This window comes from Meriones unguiculatus, chromosome 1 (assembly GCF_030254825.1).
Source record: "Meriones unguiculatus strain TT.TT164.6M chromosome 1, Bangor_MerUng_6.1, whole genome shotgun sequence".
NCBI lineage: Eukaryota > Metazoa > Chordata > Mammalia > Rodentia > Muridae > Meriones > Meriones unguiculatus.
Window position 1 is genome coordinate 128,747,781 of NC_083349.1, and position 19,077 is coordinate 128,766,857.

Here is a 19,077-nt window from a genome sequence, read left to right on the forward strand (position 1 = left end):
GCCACCAGGGCCTGAGAGGGCACAAGTAGATGAATGCCTGCAACACTGGAGTGGCCAACGACTCCCACACCAGGCTCAGCCTGCTGCACAAGCCGGAGCCAAGCATGTGACCCCTGCACCTCAGGGACACCAGATGGCAGCCCTACCCTGCCAAGGCTGGGCAGAGGTGTGGGGCTGCACTAGTAAGCCAACTCCTGGATGCCCATGCTTTTTTGAGAAGCAGTGACTCGAGTAATGAAAACTCACCAGGCACTCAAGGCAAATCTAAAGTACAAGGAAGGACTGGAAACCAGATCCAAAGGGTCTGACCCCAGGAGGCTGAGACAGGAATGGGGCTTGTCCACAGCAGCTCAGGAAGTTTGAGCACCTGCACTGCAGCATCCTGAGCACTCTTTGTAGGAGTTCAGGAATTCTCACACTTTAACCCTCACATCTTCTTTCCAGTCTTGGTATTTTGGATGCATCACTAACCACAGTGACCACATGGTACATTTGAGCATATTTTTAAGTTTGATAAAATCTAATTGATCTATTTTTGTTTAAATAATTGCTCTTATTTTTGGGTCAAGGCTTAGAATCATAAGATTTACTTCTCTTGTTTTCTTCTGTTTAATAGTTTTACCTCTTATACTTTTAAAAAATGTTTTACGTATATAGGTATATGTCTGTGCACAGTATCTATGCAGTGCCTGCAGAGGCCAGAAGAGGGATCTGCTGAGAAGGAGTTATAGACAGTTGAGAGCTGTCACATGGGTACTGAGAATCAGACCTGGTCCTGTGCAAGAGCAGGCAATGCTCTTAATTGCTAAGCCACTCTCCAGCCTTTGTATCTGGGTCCTTAAGCCAATTTGAGATCCATTTAATATATGATATGAGACATTCTTTTTGTGTGGTAATACCATCTATCCCCAATATCAATTTTTTTAAAGGTTTACCTCCCCTTTGAGTAGCCTCAGGACCCTGGTGGAAAAGCTGTTAACAGCAAACACCTGGGAGGGGGCGTTTTGGGACCCTCTGTTCTGTCTCCTTGGCCTAATAGCTCACTAGGCATCATTCCTTCTTCTTTCTACTTTGCTAAATGTTCTGAAGTGGAGTGTGTAAGTCCTACAACTTCTCTCTATATTGTCTGCTGTGGATATGGTTTCAAATATTAAATGCTACAAAATAAAAAAAAGAACAGAGCTGGGCTGTGGCCTTGTACTTGCTATGCTAAAACATCATTCATTAAAAAGGTGGCTATTAAAAAAAAGAAGAAGAAGAAAGAAAGGAGGCTATTATTATACAGTTGCAATGATGAGAGATCTAGCCTGCAGTAACAAGACTCTACTCAGAAGAATGGATCCACAGATGGCAAGGTAGGCAAGACACCAGGAGGAAGAACTACTTAGCATGTCTCTTTTGTCCTGACACCCTACCATAATGAGCAGCAGGCCCTCCTCTGTACCCACAAAGCAAATCCCCTCTGTATTCAGACATCAGACCCTCCCATAGTCCCTGAAGACAGACTCTCCTCTATAGCCACACAGTATGCTTCTTCTATACCCAGACAGCAAGCCTTTCTCCACACCTAGACAGAAGACTCAACCATGTGTCAAGACTCCATAACACACAAACAACAGGCCCAAAGACACAGTGGAACTCTCTCCACACTCACACAGCAGGCCCTCTTCTACACCCAGACAGAAGACCTCCATAATAACCAGAAACTAAGCCTTCCACTATACCCAAACAGTAAGCCATCATCTATGCCCTGTCAGAGGGACCTCATAAACACCCAGAAAGCAGGCACTTCTTTAAATCTGGATAGCAGGCCCTTCTCTATATTGGGAGAAGAGGCCCTCTTCTGCTCACACACTGAGAAAGCCCTCCTCCATATGCAGACAGCAGGTTCTGCTCTACAGCTAGACATCAGGCCCCCTCCCACAGCGGATCTTTCACTAAACCAAGACAGCAGGCTCTCCTCTATGCTCAGACACTGGGCCCTCCCCTAGGCCAAACAGCAGACGTTCCTACACACTCACACAGCTGGCCCTCCACCACACCCAGGCATCAGGCCTTCTTCTGGATCCACACAGCAGTCCCCTCACTCTACACAGAGAGCAGGCCACACTCTGGATCCGCATAACATCCCTCCCCTGCACAGACAGCAAAGCCTCATATCTACACAGGAAGGTTTCCTCTACATGCAGACAGCTGATGTCTCTCTGTCCCCAGATTGGAGGTTCTTCTCTACACTCAAGCAGCTTCCCACCCTCTTATCCAGCCAGCAGACCTTCTCCCACATCTAAACAGGCTTTCCTCCACACCCAGACACTTTTCCCTCTACACTCAGCAGCCAGCTCTGCACAAGGCTTTGCACAGTTGCTTCCTTCAGCCCTCCTTAACTGCAGCACAACCACCCTTAGACTGTCCTCTGAACTTAAATATTGTCTCAGGAGTTGTGTCTTGCCCCTCCCCACCCACTGTACGTACCATGTAACTCCTTCTGCACAGGGAGACTTGGAATGCAGGAGAAGGAGCCTGCATTCAGACACTGTGTTGATCTAGTGTTTACTTTGTGCTTAAAATAAGCAAAAACGTGAAGACAGACTGATTTGGAACAGCTTTAAAATCAACTTCAAAATGTAACTCAGTTGGTAGAGTCTTTGCCTGGCCTGTATGAAGCCCTGAGTTTTGATCTTCATACAACTGAATTCCCAGCACTTGGAAGGCAGAGGCAGGAGGATTAGGAATTCAAGGTCATCCTTGGTAAATAGCAGGGTTCAGACCAGTGTTGACTTAATGCCAGGATAGCCAAGCATGGTAGTTTCACCTATAATGTCAACACTCAGGAGGAGAGAACATGGGAACTGTCTTAAGTTCAAGGACAACTTGGGCTACACATCACATACTGAGCCAGGCTCTCTCAAAGAAACCAATAACGTAAGACTGACACGGCACCGCGAATATGTACAGTGAGGCAAACTGCCATCACACGATATTGTTCTGATTTCCTAGAAAAAGAAAGGGCATAAAGGGGGACATGAGTGGGAAGATGTTGGAAAAGAGGCAAGTTTGGTGACAGAGGCCAGTACAAGATCATGCAGGATGTACTCTAGTGGCAGGCCCCAGTGTCACAGGCCAGCGCCTCCCATGTGGTCAGGACTGAAACTTTACATGGGAGAGATCCTGCAGATTCCATCACATACTAAGGCTGAATATTTTTTTAATTCTTTATTAATTACACTTTATTCACTTTGTATCCCCCCTGTGGTTCCCTTCCTCCTCCCGTCCCAATCCCTCCCTTCCTCCTCCTTCTCCACACATGCCTATCCCCAAGTCCACTGATAGGGGAGGTCTTCTTTTCCTTCCCTCTGATCCTAGTCAATTAGGTCTCGTCAGGAGTGGCTGCATTGTCTTCTTCTGTGGCCTGGTAATGCTGCTCCCCCCTCAGGGGAAGGTGATCAAAGAGCAGGCCAATCAGTTCATGTCAGAGACAGTCCCTGTTCCTATTACAATGGAACCCACTTGGATACTGAACTGCCACGGGCTACATCTGATATTAATGCAAATGGGTTGAGTCTCACACAACTTCAGGAGACCAGAGGAGAGTGAGGATCAGGTTCTTAGGCTATAGGAAAGCTTAGGTTTCTGAGTAGTCAGAAGCCAGAGCAGTCCCAGTAGGGGCTGCTGGAACAAAGCCATACCCTAACATTCTTGGACAAATCAAGTGTCACACAGACTATTCATTGGTTAGTGAGGAAGAAGCATTTTCCAATATTCAGGGCTTTGGACAATTACTAGGGTTCTCATTCAGAAGAGATGCAAAGCTGTCTCCTCAAAGAGAGAAAAAAAAATCCAAGAAAGAAATAGCTAGACACAGAGTCTCAGATTTATCCAAAAGAATGGCCCTCTGCATTAGGGATCCTCAAGCTACCCTGAGAGTGTGACCAAGAAGAGACCAGTAAATCCTCCAGACAGCATGTGGATCAGGCTGTGGCAGACCCCGCCCAGTCCAAGCGAACCAAGAACCCTGTACAGACATGCATGGAAGCAATGGCTCCCGAAAGCAAATAAACAGAAATAAATTAGGTGTGAGACCTCATCTTCCTGAAATTTATTTCCCAGAGGGTATTCCTGCCACTGACTATTTTTTAAAATGAACTAAGAACCAAGAAAGAGGAGAGGCTCTGATCTGGTCACCCAAGACAAGACTCCTCCTGCCTCTCTGTGGCTACAGGGGCTCGGCTATCCCTGATCCTGGCCGTGGGGACAACAGGCTGCCTTCACCAGTGTGCTGTTCTGAGTCAGCTTGGCAGCCTGTAGGCAGGAACTCACTCTGCCTCAATGTCATTGCTATCCTTCTGTGCCTCCAAATCATCATCTCACATAGCTTGTTAACAAAATAAAAACCCACAAATGAGTTTGCCTTATGTGACAAGCGTAACAAGTAGGAATCTCAGATCTAATTTCATTTCTGACAAAAATGAGCTGTACCACAATTGGTTTGCTTGTCACTCATTAATACATGATTTAATTGTTTAATTTTAAACATTATGAGCTATCAGCATGTGTTTCTTGGTATTCTAACATTCAGCTGAATGTTAGTTGGTTGCAGAATACTTTTTTCAGAAGAATCTAAAAGGTGGTGTTACATTATAATTAAACTGCTGCCAATGTATTAACTTGTTTCCCTTCTTATCTCATTGGTGTTGTTTTCTCATTTATTGATTATTCAGTTGTAACCTAATGTTGGCCATAGATTTTTCTATGGACTCAAGAATACTCCTGGAAGTTCCCTATTTTCTTCTTTCATACTTCCTATTTTTTCTTTATAAGCCACACTCTTTTTCTGTACATTTTAAGAGAGACTAGGCTAGCCTTATTCTCTATTTTTTTCTTTAGGCGTGACCTCAGATGTGTGTATAAATATCTTCTTTATCTCATTAACTGATCTGTTAGGCTTCTATGGAAGACCAAGGACACAATGTCTCCTGCTCATCACTAGAAGCATCCCTGCCAGTCCCAGAGGCAGGAATTTGGTGGGAAGGGTTTTTTGTGTATTCATCTAGTCAGACTTGAACATGAACAGCCGAGAATCAGAGATGCTCACACACTGAAAAGTGGTGCATGGAGGCTCTCTCTTTCATCAAATGCTCAGTAATAAGCTAGATTCTTCTGGTGTATTATTTAATTTAGAAATTGAAAATTCATTTTGATTTGCATTTCCCTGATGATGAAGGACATTGACCATTTCTTTAAGTGTTTCTCCACCATTCAATATTACTCTATTGAGAATTTTCTGTTTACCTCTGTACCTCATTTTTTAATTGGGTTACTTAATGTGTTGCTTTTTAACTTCTTTAGTTCTTTGTATATTCTGGATATTAGCACTCTGTCAGATATAGGGTGGGTGAAGATCCTTTCCCAGTCTGTAGGCTGTCGTTTTGTTCTGATGACAGTGTCCTTTGCTTTACAGAAGCTTTTCAGTTTTATGAGGTCCCATTTATTGATTGTTGCTCTTAGATCCTGTGCTGTTGGTGTTCTGTTCAGGAAGTTGTCTCCTGTGCCAGTGAGTTCAAGGCTCTTCCCCACTTTTTCTTCTAACAGGTTTAGTGCGTCTCGTTTTATGTTGAAGTCTTTGATCCACTTGGACTTTAGTTTTGTGCAGAGTGATAAATATGGATCTATTTGCATTTTCTACATGTAGACATCCAGTTAGACCAGCACCATTTGTTGAAGATGATGTCTTTTTTCTGTCGTATGGTTTTGGCTTCTTTGTCAAAAATCAAGTATCCGTAGTGTGTGAGTTATTTCCAAAGAAGGTGAGCTTGTATTTGGGGAAGGTAGACCATTACTAGTCATCTACCCAGAGTCAGCCTGCAATCGTCAGGAAAGAAGCCTTTTTTGTCATTTGATCTGTCAGTGTTTAGGATAACCAAGAGTGTGCAGCTCCAGGGAACTAACTGCACAGAAATGACACTGATCTGCTGGGGACAAGTGCATCCGCAAATATCCAGGAACATTGAGGGGACATCAGTGACACTCACTAGGGACCCCCTAGGATTACATCAGGCTTTGCCTCCCTCCACTGGACCTCTGCCTCCTTTACTCTTCTGGGAGTGTGTGGACAAGCTGACCATGTTGATGGGAGGCTTGGGGTTCAGGTGCCACTGTCCCGCTAGCTGTAAAGATTTGGACAGAGATGGGATGCCATCTCTCAATGTCGGGTCGTTTTTCATTCATGAAATTAGCACAAAGTTTAGAGAATACAAAGGATATCAAAATATTCGTTAAAGTGTTCTGGCCCTGGAGGTATGTACCTCTAAGAAACTACCTAATTCATTTGTTCTTTCCTTCCTTCCTTCCTTCCTTCCTTCCTTCCTTCCTTCCTTCCTTCTCTTCCTTCCTTCCCTTCCCTTCCGTTCCCTCTTTAGGGGTGTCCGTGACACACGTGTATGTAGGTTAGATGACAACTTGAAGGATTCAGTTCTGCCCTTCCACCACGTAGGTTCCAGGGATTGAACTTGGATTATCTATCTTAGCAGCAGGTGCGGCCTGAGCCATCTCACTAGTCCAGGCTCAGATCAGCAACCTCCAAAGTTCTTGAGGAAATCACAAGTAAATGAGGCTTAAAGAATGAGTCTTGGTGCGAAGCTCACCTGCAAGGCCCTTGTGAGGATAGATTCTATCTCAGACTTAGGAGGTAGGGGCTTTGATGGTTTCCAGCCTAAACAGGGGTCAGGGAAGGCCCTACCTCAGAGCAGGAAGAATGGTTAAATGCAGGAATTGTGGCTCTCCCATGGGTGTTCTGGTCCCTGGCGGAAGGAAAATGTCAGTCATGGAGGACACCCACTTACATTATCTCCTGATACATTTGTGAGATCCTTAGGTGCTTAATGCTTTTCCTTTATTACAGATGGAGAAATGGAGGCACAGAGAGGTTAAGTGACTTGGCCTCAGTCACAAGCTGGGGAGGACCAGGGAAAGCCTAGAGAGAGCCGGCTCTGGGCCTGCATCCTGCCCAGGAAGTCACCCTGCCTCCGTCCTCAGGAGAGAAGGCTTCCTACAAGGTAAGAGCCACCTGTCTCCCCAGAATGAGTATCTCCTGCCTCCACCCTGGGTAGGGCCTGTTAGCGTACAGTACTGTGAGCAACACTCTCTGTTCCAGCCCACGTCAGTGATGAATGACATCCATGGATATTCACCTGACCCTCCCACATGGCAGATGTGGGTTTCCGTCATCCTTGCTTGACCTCAAGTGCCTCAACCTGGGCACTTGATAGATCCCAGCTACTCTGGATTTCCCACGTCATCCCTGTGGCAGCTCTGCTTTCCCCTGTGAAGCCCTCACTCTGGCCTTCACCTTTTCCTTCATGCCTGACCCTTCTTCTTCCTCTCAGATGGAGAATATCACACTCCTGGAGCTTAGAAAGGAATGGGGGATGCGTACACCACTTTTCAAGAGCTCCTCTCTTGTTTACTCCTGTTACAGCCTGCCTGTGCCTCTCGCAGCCAGCATACTTCAGGGCCTTTGCCTACCTAGGCAACTTTTACCTCCTGGCCTTCACTAAAAACCTAAGCCCGACCTCTTGAATGACATAGTGTGTCAGGGGAGGGGAAAGGGCATGGAATAGATTCACACTTGTTCTCCTAGCTGGAAACTCTGTTCTCCAATTCCACACAAGGCAATTAAGTTCATAGTGTCCCTCTGACACATGCCATCAGTCTACCCCACAGACTCTTACTGCCACATTGAATGTCCACTGTTTTTCCTTATACAATTTCTAGAGCTTCATTCCTTCCTGTTTTCTGTGGACATTTCCTTGGGTTATTTTCCTGTTATTAGGGAAGTCTTCTGCTGATGCATTTGTATCAGCTCTATCCTTGAAAGCTCTCCGCAGTGAGGTGTCCTCTGATGGAGGGGTGCTTTTGTCATGGGAAGGGCACACCTGACAGAGGAACTGGTTCCAACAGGGACAGCTTTGAGACAATTGGGTTCCATCAACTTATGGCAACCCCATGGTGCAGTCACCTTCCCTGGGATCCACAGAGACCATAGCCCCATCTTCAATGTATGCTGGGTATTTTATAGTTTGCAAAGCTGTTCCAAGTCCTTCCTTATCTTTTGTGAGCATTTAAAGCCACATGAATGTTTCAAGCTTATGGAAAAGTGAGGCTCTTACTCAGTATATTGTATAGTGTTAAAACTGAGGCCCAAAGGGCAAAGGGCACTGGGCAGGGGAGGCTCCCTAAACTGCATTATGTATACTCTAAGCAGCCTCCTCTCCCCACTCCCATATCTGTTGTTTTATAATCTGAAGCAGTTTATCTCGGCCACATCCTTAGGGTTCTTGTGTTTCTTCCCTTTGAATGCTAATATGTGTTACAGGTCACAGGTCCTATCGCTCCTAGCACAAGCTTCTACAGCTTCCTATATTCTTCTAGTATTTTCTTTCCCCTAAAAGCTGCATGTATAATTTGGGGTGTGAATTCTAAGAAAATTGTAAACTAAAGGTTTGCTAGGATTTTGTCACATATATAAATGAAAGGTTTGAGCAGTAGTTCTCTATGTCAAAACATACATGAATTGTGAAGTTTGATAATTAAAATTAATTAGGTGAATGAAAATACAAAATGGTGAGCACAGACAGCTACCCCCCTCAGAGAAGCCTGGATCCACATGTGATTATGGAACTGAGGGTGAAAATGCACAGACTTTGAAAATGTATCAAAATTTATTTTTAAAGGAAAACAAATGAACAAAGGTCAGGCAAACTGAAGGCCAGCACATTGGCTGTTGGTAGTTGAGGAAGTGGGCCCAAGCAGCACTCGGGCTTTGTCTGACTGGAGGAAAGGAAAAGACAAGGCTTGTGAGGTAGACAGTCTTCCTAGAAATGGGAGTGATCATACTTGACTAAAAAGTACGCAGATATTTTTTACATATTTTAAGATTAACTGACATTATCTTTTAAGAAATCTCTTTAGCATTTGCATAAAGCTGTGCATATTTATTGTGACTTGCTTTCTGTAATAAAAGAAATCAAATCCATAAAATAAAGCAATCCACCTCTCTATCAGTAGAAGTCAGGGGCAAGTTAGATGCCTTTAAGCAACAAGGACAGATATGAAAACAGTAGATCTACATATAGGAGATGTCCTTCTGCTCTAGCATGAACGGGGCTGTGGGTTAGGACAAGTTAAATACAGCATGTTTCCTGGAAGTTTGTTCACAAGCAGTAATCATACAAAAAAAAGGCTAGGTCATGTTCATCATGTTCTGGAGTCCAGCGCCAGTCATCCAGGTGAAAAACCTTCTCGGGCAGGGTGGGGCAGGCTTTGATTTCCTCTCATAATGCTGGTCAGGTCCCTGTTCTTTGTTACTTCTCCAGTAGGTGGAAGACGTGCAGAGAACAGGTTGTCTCTGATCTGAAGATATGGATGATCTAGTGAGAATATTTGAATGCTCTCATGAGGCAATGCAGTGTTGAGAAACTTGTTTAAAGTGAGTTTTGAGAAAAATAAGAAAGAATAAATTTATTCCAAGAAGATGGATAAAGAGCAAATGAATGATTAACACCAAGAAAGAAAGCTTAGACACTGAAGACATGGTGGCTTCTGGAAAACATGGCATGCTCTAAGCCTTTATTTTACAGGAAAAGCCTTCATCCTTCCTTTGACATCCACGCCACAGTCTCCAGGCTTATAGCATCCTTTGTTAAGACCTGGTAGGAATACCATTCTGTGAAAATCACACAAGTCCTGTGTGTATGTTTAGGTCTGGCTTCTCCAAGGTTCTCTAAAGGCTCAGAGTCAGCCAGCTACTGTTCTTGAGAACAGTTCTCCTCAGGGATGAAGGAGACCTGTGACTGAATTCTAGGCTTCCCCAGAAGTCAGGGTTGCTAGACTGTCCTGTGCACTAGCTCAGAGCATACGGGGAACAAGGAAGTTGAATTCCATAGTATGTGAACAGGTACCATCAATAAGGGACACGGGCAGACTAAAAGCTCAGGATGGTGGCCTCCGTGCAGGACAGTGCACACTATCCTAGGGGATGCCACCACTCAGCTCTGGCTAGTGGTGACTAAGCAAGAGTTAGGAACCATCTCATAGTATGCTCTTTGTTCAGGGTTTGGTCAGCAGCCTCCCAGACATGAGCACTGGCCCTAGGGATGCACAGCTGCTGCATGTCAGAGCAAGGATGTTTCCATCCTTCTGATGACAAGAAGTGGAATGATGGGAAAACAGACATATGGAGGGTTTTATTCCTCTGTCTTCACCACCGAAGATCAAGTTCTATCTGATAAGATTAAAGATTAGACAAGTTGAGTAACTTTACATTTGCTGGTGCTGTGGACCAGAAGCCCATTCATCTCTCTTAACTTTTCTGTAACCTCTTGGAAATTACACCCTCTCATATCTCACATGAATATCAGATCTAGACCCTAAAGACCCATGTGCTTGCACCACATTAAATTCTCTCAACAGGCGTGATCATACTTTGGAAAGTCGCTTTAAATTGTCATAGCACTCTATCTCAATATTTTGCAGGAATGACCGGAGTATGTGAGTTCTCATTCTTGCTGACTTTCACAGATGGGTTTTTATGATCTAAATCTGTGTGAGCCTGAGCGGAGTATGGTACATGTTTTGCTCTGGAGATGTATGCATGGTGTGTCTGTTACCTAGGAAACAGTGACTCCCAGAACGGGAGCTCACGGGGCATACCAACCCACACAGTTGCATCCTCACACTTTTTCTTTCCAGAGTTTCTGCTTCTTCCTCATCATGTCTTCCCTGCAACCTGGCCTCTTTCCCTTCTCTAATCTGCCCTCTCAGTGTGGCTAACCAGCAATGAAATAAATAGATCTTAATAGCAAAAACTGAAGACAGGGTCAGGTGATTGGAAAAATTGGGAACTGCTTCCTGAATAACTGAAGAGCAATAGGGCAAGGGTTGAGAAACAGCTCAGGTTCTGGGGTCTAGTTCAAGACCACCCACATCTAGCTTACAATTCAGGACCTCCACTGGTCCTGTCATACATGGAGGACCGTCAAGGGGAGAGAAGAGCCACATGTGGAGATGTAGATAGCTTGGCCTCCATAATCCCAAAATGCAGCTCCTTCCTGGCCCATGGCTGTGACCTGCAGGTAGTCAGCACAGAAAGCAGCCTCCAAAAGCCCCCATGGATTCCACAGACTCCATGAAAACAGAGCACATTTAAAATATCACCTTCTCTTTATGGAGGTCCAACCTTAGGAAAGTATCTTTTACTGGGAGAAATAAGATCAAAGTAATAAGATAAATAAGTTTACTTGCTATAGAACAAGTCATATGTTCTTTTTTTCCTATACGTCCTACCTGCTAGCTTCTGTTGGCACAAAACCAATTTCTTAAACTGAAGACTTTTCAACGTATAAAGCCAGTTAAAACTGTTTAGAAAGGCCTATCATTAGTTTGAAAACAAACAGGCTTAAGGTGAAAAAGGATGGCTGCTAAAGTAGTCCATTCAGTGCGGACTTCCCCCTGTAAATTGCAGAAGGGGACACAGAGAGTCAGGCAATGGGTGGCTTACACACATCAGTCACAAGGAGGCAAGGCTGGAGTATGGGATCACAGAGCCATTCTTGGCACAGCTAAGGAAGCTGGAATGATGAATAGTCCAGACTCTGGTTGCCACTGATGGTGCCCAGTGTAGTGGTTACCAGAGGAAAACCAGTCAACTTTCCAAAATAGCAGGGGCTGAGGGGTGTGGAGCCTGAAAGGAGTGTGTGAGGAGCCTACTGAAATACCTGGCCTGTGACCACACACTATTAAGTGTGACATTAGAAAATGCCATTGCACAGTGGATGTGTTATGTAGAATCTGACCCATACTGTTGGCACTTGCTGAACCTCTATAAGGGGAGAATGCAAACAAATTTGCAATGTTTTACCCTACTATTGCTTCAGCTAAAAGGAAACAAAGAGACTCTGCATTTATTTAGTGTTTGCTGTATGTAGAATACTGGGTTACACAGTTAAAAAAAAACCACATTTATCACTTAATCATCATTTCAACAAATGTTGTTTGATAGAAAATAAAGCACATTCTAGAACCACTGTCATCCCAACAGGGTTAGTGCTAGATAAACCAGCAGGACCTGAGGAGAAGAGAGGGAAAGAGCCTGTGATGATGGGGACTTAGCACAGAGCAAGTGAGGCCTTTCTGTGTAGCCAGAATGATGTGATTACACAATAAGCAATTAATAGCTGTCCATATTTCCAGAGGCAGAATTGGCCTATATGCGCAAAACAAATAAAAATACAGGAAGGGCCAGGCATGGTGGCACATGTTTTTAATCCCAACATATGGAAGCAACTTGGTCTACATAGTGAGTTCCAGCCCAGCCAGGGTTACATCACATGACTTTGTCAATAACAGTAATAATAATAATAATAATAATAATAATAACAACACAGAAAGGATTATAAATTTAAATGAAATGATAAAGCAGTTCTTATTTGACCACATGAACTATTAGATGAGGAAGCCAGTGTTCCTATCTCATACCCATGGAGAAGAGCAGGGACTTGGGCTAGACCTCCTTTCCTGAACTACAGTCAGGGGCATCATAAATTCAGGTTCCCTTCTGAATTCAGGTACAGACCCTGTGGATGATAGCCCTGAGTGAATCCCACAGTATGGCCTGGAGGTTTGGCATGACCTGTATCCTTTACCTGGACTATCTTTCTCCTGTCCTTCTTTAACTTGAAACATCTGATTAACTTCAAACATTAGTCCTTCCTCCCTTCTCCCAGACTTTACTATCCCTGGATGAGAGTATTGGTCAGCTCAATTTACCCTTGCACTTATAATTCATATTTAAATTCCTTAATTTCCCATACCCCAATCTCCATCTCTTGGACACCTTCACAGGGGCTTAGAAGTTCCATTGTTTCTGCAGAGAATGAAGTGTTCCCTCATTGCAGACTTTACTCACTTGTCTCATTGGCCCTGAATAGCTCTGCTGTAAGTTTGATGTGTTTTGAAAAATCTCATGTTGAAGAGCAATTTCAGAGCCTCTGTGTGTCTGTCCCTTTGGGTGCTGTTTAAACTACAGTCCACACATGGAGAAAGCATTCAGAGGCTTAATGCTTACAAATAGCAGTCCAGCTGAACAGACACCATGGTAGTTTGAGGCCCAAAAGATGCCCAAGAAACTCCTGCACCACAGGCTGCCCCGTCCCCCAACAGTCTCTTAGGTGCCTTTATTGCATCTGTGTCTTTCCCCTGGACAGTTAAGTCCTAGGAATGAGGGACCAGCCCGCAAGGTTAGTTGGGGCAGCATCCCATTCTGGCCTGTCTAGGTAACATTGTGAGTCCTCTTAACCTAGTCTTCTTTGTCTATCTTCTCAGACTGCAGCTAAGTCACTCTTTCTTCTACATTTCTGTGAAGCACCCACTCATGCTAGCATGGCCTCTGCCCAGTTGTGCCTACTCTGCCTCTCCTGGCCTCATAGTGTTCCCTTCAAGAGCTGCTCTTCCTCTTTGATCCATGAGATGTTCCTTTCAATACACTGCCTGTCCTCTGTTACCTCTAGGCCTGCACTTTCTCAGAAAATGGTTTCATCCATCCATCCATCCTTCCATCTGCCCACCCACCCATCTATCCATCCATAAGCAGGGTTTCAAACACCTTTGTGCAGGGACGAGCGGCAGGCTCTTTCCATATATAGATTTATGGTTCTGAAGTAGCACAGAGTTCAATGAGCATGTACTTCCTATAAGCTTTCCTTTTCTGAAGCTAATCTTCATTTACTAAGTCAGGTGCAGTATTGTATCTGAAGCAGACAGGTCACATGAACAGATTAAATTCACAGAATGAGCTTTGTTTCTTATTGTCTGAGGTGTCCTGGTCCATTGTATCCATACAGAGTAAGCACAGACACATCAATTTGGAGCAAAGAGCAGGTCCACCCACTAAGGTATGCCTCTAGCAATGCCATGTGCATCGTTTGGGTACTTTATTCTAACATGTCTTTCTAACTCTTTCAATGGAACAAGTGGTTTTGATAATGGCACATTAGACAAGACATGGAATATGTTATAACATCCCTATCTTCTGTCCAGGAATGCAGCTTGTCCATACCAGGGATAGCAAAGAAATCACAGATGGAGTTGACAAATGATTATCCAGTAATCTGAGAGATGTTTTTACTGTTTGTGCTTTATCATCACTGTCTGCCTTTTATCAGCCCCTCTGTTTTGTTAAGTAGAATTTAATACATACCTATTGGATAAATTTATATTTATATCTAAGATATTCTCACATTGTGGAAATATTTGGGGAACAAGATATAAGCAAATATTCACCTTATGGTTGTCCATCCCTGTGGCTTAATGTCCCCTGTGGGGACATTTATAGCAGGTGTGACTTTCCCATCTATAAGTTCAGAATTGTATGGTTTATCACAGATAAAAGAAATATAATAAAGAAAATTTCCTTACAAGATTTGTTCAAGGTTCTAATGAATTAGAACATGGACATTTAACATGAGTAAGAGTTTAGCAGCAAGAAAAAAGGCTAGCAGAATGCCACTCGTGCCATCAGGGGCTTCCTTTTCATGCCAAATATCCTGTACACACTATGTCCTCTGCCACAGAAAAAGATCTGAGTACCTAAAAGATCCTGGACAATTTAGATTGGACAACATGAAAATGAAACCCCAAATGTTATGAACGACAATCTCATCGCCTCTCTTTTCTCTAAACTCTTTATCATATTAACCCAGCAATTAACAAGGAAAATCTAGATAACTGTGGCCTTGTTGTAAACATAACGGGTGTCTACTTTGTTCTTGGTATAAAATGCAACACAGACACCCAAAGGTGTCCTAATAAAATCCTCAAAAGAAGAGGTGGATTCTGGGAGATCCATCCAAATCTGTGGCTGGAGAGTGCGGAGGCCTAGTTGTTACAAGCTCCAGGTTCACTTGCTATCCCTAAATGAACACACTTGAGACTGTTCAGTCCTTGCACACCCAGGCTGCCCTGTGGAGGCCTTCCTCTGTAGAGCTACACAGGAGTAAGCGGCTATGACTACCGTACCAGGGACAGTCAGAAGTGCCACATACAGCTGGTCTGCATTCACAGGACAAGGGCACTGACCACCTGAAAAATCTCTTCTCAGATGGACGTGGACGCTGAGGAGAAGCGCCATCGCACACGGTCCAAAGGGGTTCGAGGTAAGTCCGCATTTCCCCACGTCCCTGAGGCTGCCTGTGGAAACTTCATCCTGTAGAACTGCTATGGCAGTTCACTCTGTCCACCCCCCAACACCACCACCCTCTTGGTAATTTTCCATGGAAGAAGAGTACTTGTGACACATGATGAATTTCTATTTGTTTTCCATCTTTCTGCAGTTCCTGTGGAGCCAGCCATACAAGAGCTGTTCAGGTTAGTGCTTTGTGGGTGGAAGGTATCCCCAGCAGCTGTTTAGAAAAATGTGCCTCAGAACGGGTGTGCTGTTCTTACAAACTCACGGGCAGCTTGCTCACAGCCCGCTTTAGTGATGAAGCTGATTCCCCTGAAACTGCTGAGAAAAAGCTCCCCGGTATCTATCTCCTATCTCCTCCCTTGGTTGGCTTTGGCTGTTCTCTCTCTCTCTCTCTCTCTCTCTCTCTCTCCCTCCCTCCCTCCCTCCCTCTCTCTCTTTCTGAGACCCCTCACCATCAGTGCCCACAGAAGCCCATTCGGCTATGTAATCGGCTCTTTCCTGTTGCAGCTGTCCCACTCCAGGCTGCGATGGCAGCGGTCACGTCAGTGGCAAATATGCACGACACAGAAGGTAATGCCTGCCTTTTTCACAATGTGCTCTAAGATGGTTTGTTTAGAGACCCAATGCAAGTGAAGACATGTGGGTAGGTGTTTAGGGATATAGTGCATGCCATCCTTGTTTCCTTTTCTCTCACTTCTGTGTGTCCTTCTATCTCCTATATGGTTCTCAAAGTATCAGCCACTCTATGTCACAATGTTGACAGTACACAAATTGGCACAGATTATGATGAGCCTACCATCCTCACCTGTGAACCCATGCTCAGCATACAGAGGGCTTGGGGCTTCCTTTGATCCATGAGGAAGGCTGATCCTTCCTTCCTCATTTCTCCTTCCAATGAATGCAGGACCTGCTAACTTTGTCCCGTCATCTAGGAGATCTTCTGCTGGGACAGACAGACTGAGGTGAAACTCAGACAACCACAGAGAATACTCAGACAAGGGGTGAAAGTTAGGGCAATCACACCCACAGATAGTCCTGTTACTCCCACAAATACTGGGGTCTCACATCCCTAATGGCAAGAGGTGTGGAGAACATCTGGAAGGAGGCAGCTAAAACTGCACCAGGGCAAGAGCACATTACACTCCCCCTGAAGCCAACCGTCACACCCATGGCTGTCTTCACATCTGCTCTCACAGGAAGCACAGGTGGGTCCTGCCATATGAGGGTCCCAGGCGTGACAGGTGTGGAGAGCCTGAAAGTTGTAATGATACTGTTCTCACTTACTTTTTACAAGTTGTAAGGACTATGGTTATCCTGCTCTATAAACTGCCCATGGCAGGACTGGCATCATCTGAGTTGGGTGCTGTTGGGAAATGCTCAGGGTGACCTCTCTTATGTCCTCATTCTCTATTCCCTCTCCAGGGAAACAGTAATTTGTGGGTGAAATCAAGCCATTATCTTGATTTTCACTTTGTAAAAATCAAAAGAAAGTTCATGAATCGTTCCCCAGATTCCCACACTGGCGCAGGACACGTGGGATCGCTTAGTGAGCAGCCATCATGAGATGGCTGACGTACCAAAGGAGGCATGAGCACCTTTTCTCTGGGAATTTTCTTTTGTTTTAAATCACTAAGTTTAATGTATTATATCATTATTCATACCATATAAAATTATAAATTGCTGATCCACTTAATGTGAAAGGTAACTGAAATATAAATGTTGCTTTGTGGAGAAGTACACATGGAAGGTCTTAGTCTATTGCCTAAAGACTGCATTGTGTGCTCAATGGCCAAACAGTTGGCAAACTGTGCGTGGCACCTATTTTCTCCTAATCATCTCTCCATTAGCTCCTAGTTAGGGTTTATCATGCTGTTATGAAAATAAATTACAAAATTTGGTTAACAAATTTTAACTGGGATTGTGCTAGATATCATTGCATATCCAGAGTTTTGTAAAGAACGAAAAAACAAAAGAGAAAAAAGTAAGATCTTAACTTACTTAAACGAGTTTTTTTTAACTGTGAACAAATAATTGCTGCATGTATGGCACTGCGCTGTGATATAATTCGAGGCATGCTCACAGTGAGAACTGATCAAGTCAGACTGATTAGCTCTCTTTTCTACCAGCTCTATCACACATTCAGAATCCTCACAAGGTGATTTCCTAGAAGGTGTGGATTGGTGTGGCCATGAGTGATATGTATTCACATCTTCCATGATCTATTTCTCTGTTTACACATGGTTTCTGAGGGAGACCTGAGGCAGTTTGGCCCTCATATTCCATTTCAAAGCTGATCCTGGCATGAACTACTCAGGTGGACTGTGAGGAAAGACACAGAACCATGTAGGTAGAAAAGTTCCCTCCAAGCCTGTTCACCTAAAAATAATGATACCATTTTTTTTATCCTGACTTTCCCCCACCCTGTGTGGATATAAATGCTCACCAGAAGGTACACAATAATGTCCTAGGGGTGAAAACAAATGGCTCCAGTCTGGAGACCTGGATGCTGGTCTCCTCTGTATCACTGGTGATCTGAGGCCTCAGGACAGGGATCTGGGTGGCTGTGGCCTTCAGGGTCCTCAAGCCACTGATGAGACTGCTAAGCAAAGCCAAGAGATAATTTATTTTACCATCTTAGGGCTGTTGATATGTCAGATTGTGTCTAGCTTTGTATTTTCTTGTTTTAAAATAACTTGTGGATGTGTATTTCCCTCTCTTGAGATAAACACAAGCAAAGTCCACTCTTGCTATACAGGCACAGTGTACCAGGGCACTCATGATGCTATGCCTGCGGAGGATTCTGCACTTGTCATGGGTAGAGAGACGTGGGAGCCACAGCCTGATATGGGTGAAACTACCAGCCCTTTTTAGCCTTTAGCAACATATTTCTTGTCAAATGCATTCTTCTGAAGGTGACAATTTCACTTCAATACTAGGTCCCCTCAGTCTATAGGGTTATTTTAATATGTTGAAATGTCTCTTTAAAAATGCATGTGATTTGAGGCAGATGTGGGCAATCCATGTTTCAAAAAACATAAATATCTGAAGAAAATAATTATTCATGGTAAAATGTTGCCTATTATATAGTCCTTTATTTTAATAAAAAAAATCCCAGGAAATTTAATGCTTTCTCACTCTTTTAGTTTGCTGTCTCTGTGCTTGTTAGGCACATGGATTGAGGCTCTAAGCATTGGTCATTCTCCTTGTGGGTGCTAACTCCGTCTGTCAAAGCAGATGGGAAAGATGGAGACTAGGGTGGTAATTTCAGAGAAATGGGCAATAGAGAAGAACCAATCCCAAATAAAACTTGGGAAAGGAGACAGTATGTTGAGAAAATAATTCACAATTTAAGATTTGGATTTAAATATTAGGGTCAGAGTAGGGTTTTACTATGCATTTGAGAATGTTTTACATCAATTTCTGTATTGTGTCTTAATAAAAAAGATAAACTTACAGGTATTTGTTTCACTTATAGCTCATAGTAATTTATGGTCTCTGGCAAACTTATGTACAAGTGCACAATGGTAAATTGAAAGTTAAGATAGTACAACATATAAAAGAAATAGAAGCATGGTTTATCAGAAATGCAGGATATGCCATGGTTTATGCAATGCTAAAAAACAGTGTGAAGCTCCTGGCAGCCAGGGCAAAATAAGAAAAATGACTGAAAGCCTCCAGGTGTCTGACAGCAAGGTTGTATTGGTCCCTCTGAGTGACACCATCTTGACACCGAGAAGAAGCGTTATCTAAATATTAGATTGCTGAAAACAGTGGTCCAAGCTCAGCTGACATTTTAGTGCCCCTGCCAGGTAATCTGGACTTGGCTTCTTAGAACACTA

General features: G+C 43.9%; 1 protein-coding gene across 22 annotated transcripts in view; it reads left to right on the forward strand.

Annotated features, from left to right (window-relative positions):
• Myt1l (myelin transcription factor 1 like) overlaps positions 1-19,077 on the forward strand; it is a 392,362-nt gene that overhangs the window by 238,109 nt on the left and 135,176 nt on the right. For all 22 annotated transcript variants that reach the window (XM_060366542.1, XM_060366574.1, XM_060366552.1 and 19 more), the window contains 4 exons: positions 6,899-7,052; positions 15,152-15,206; positions 15,384-15,417; positions 15,746-15,808. In XM_060366542.1, the coding sequence (XP_060222525.1) occupies positions 15,152-15,206; positions 15,384-15,417; positions 15,746-15,808 (152 nt within the window). In that variant the 5' untranslated portion in view covers positions 6,899-7,052. The remainder of the gene's footprint in view (positions 1-6,898; positions 7,053-15,151; positions 15,207-15,383; positions 15,418-15,745; positions 15,809-19,077) is intronic.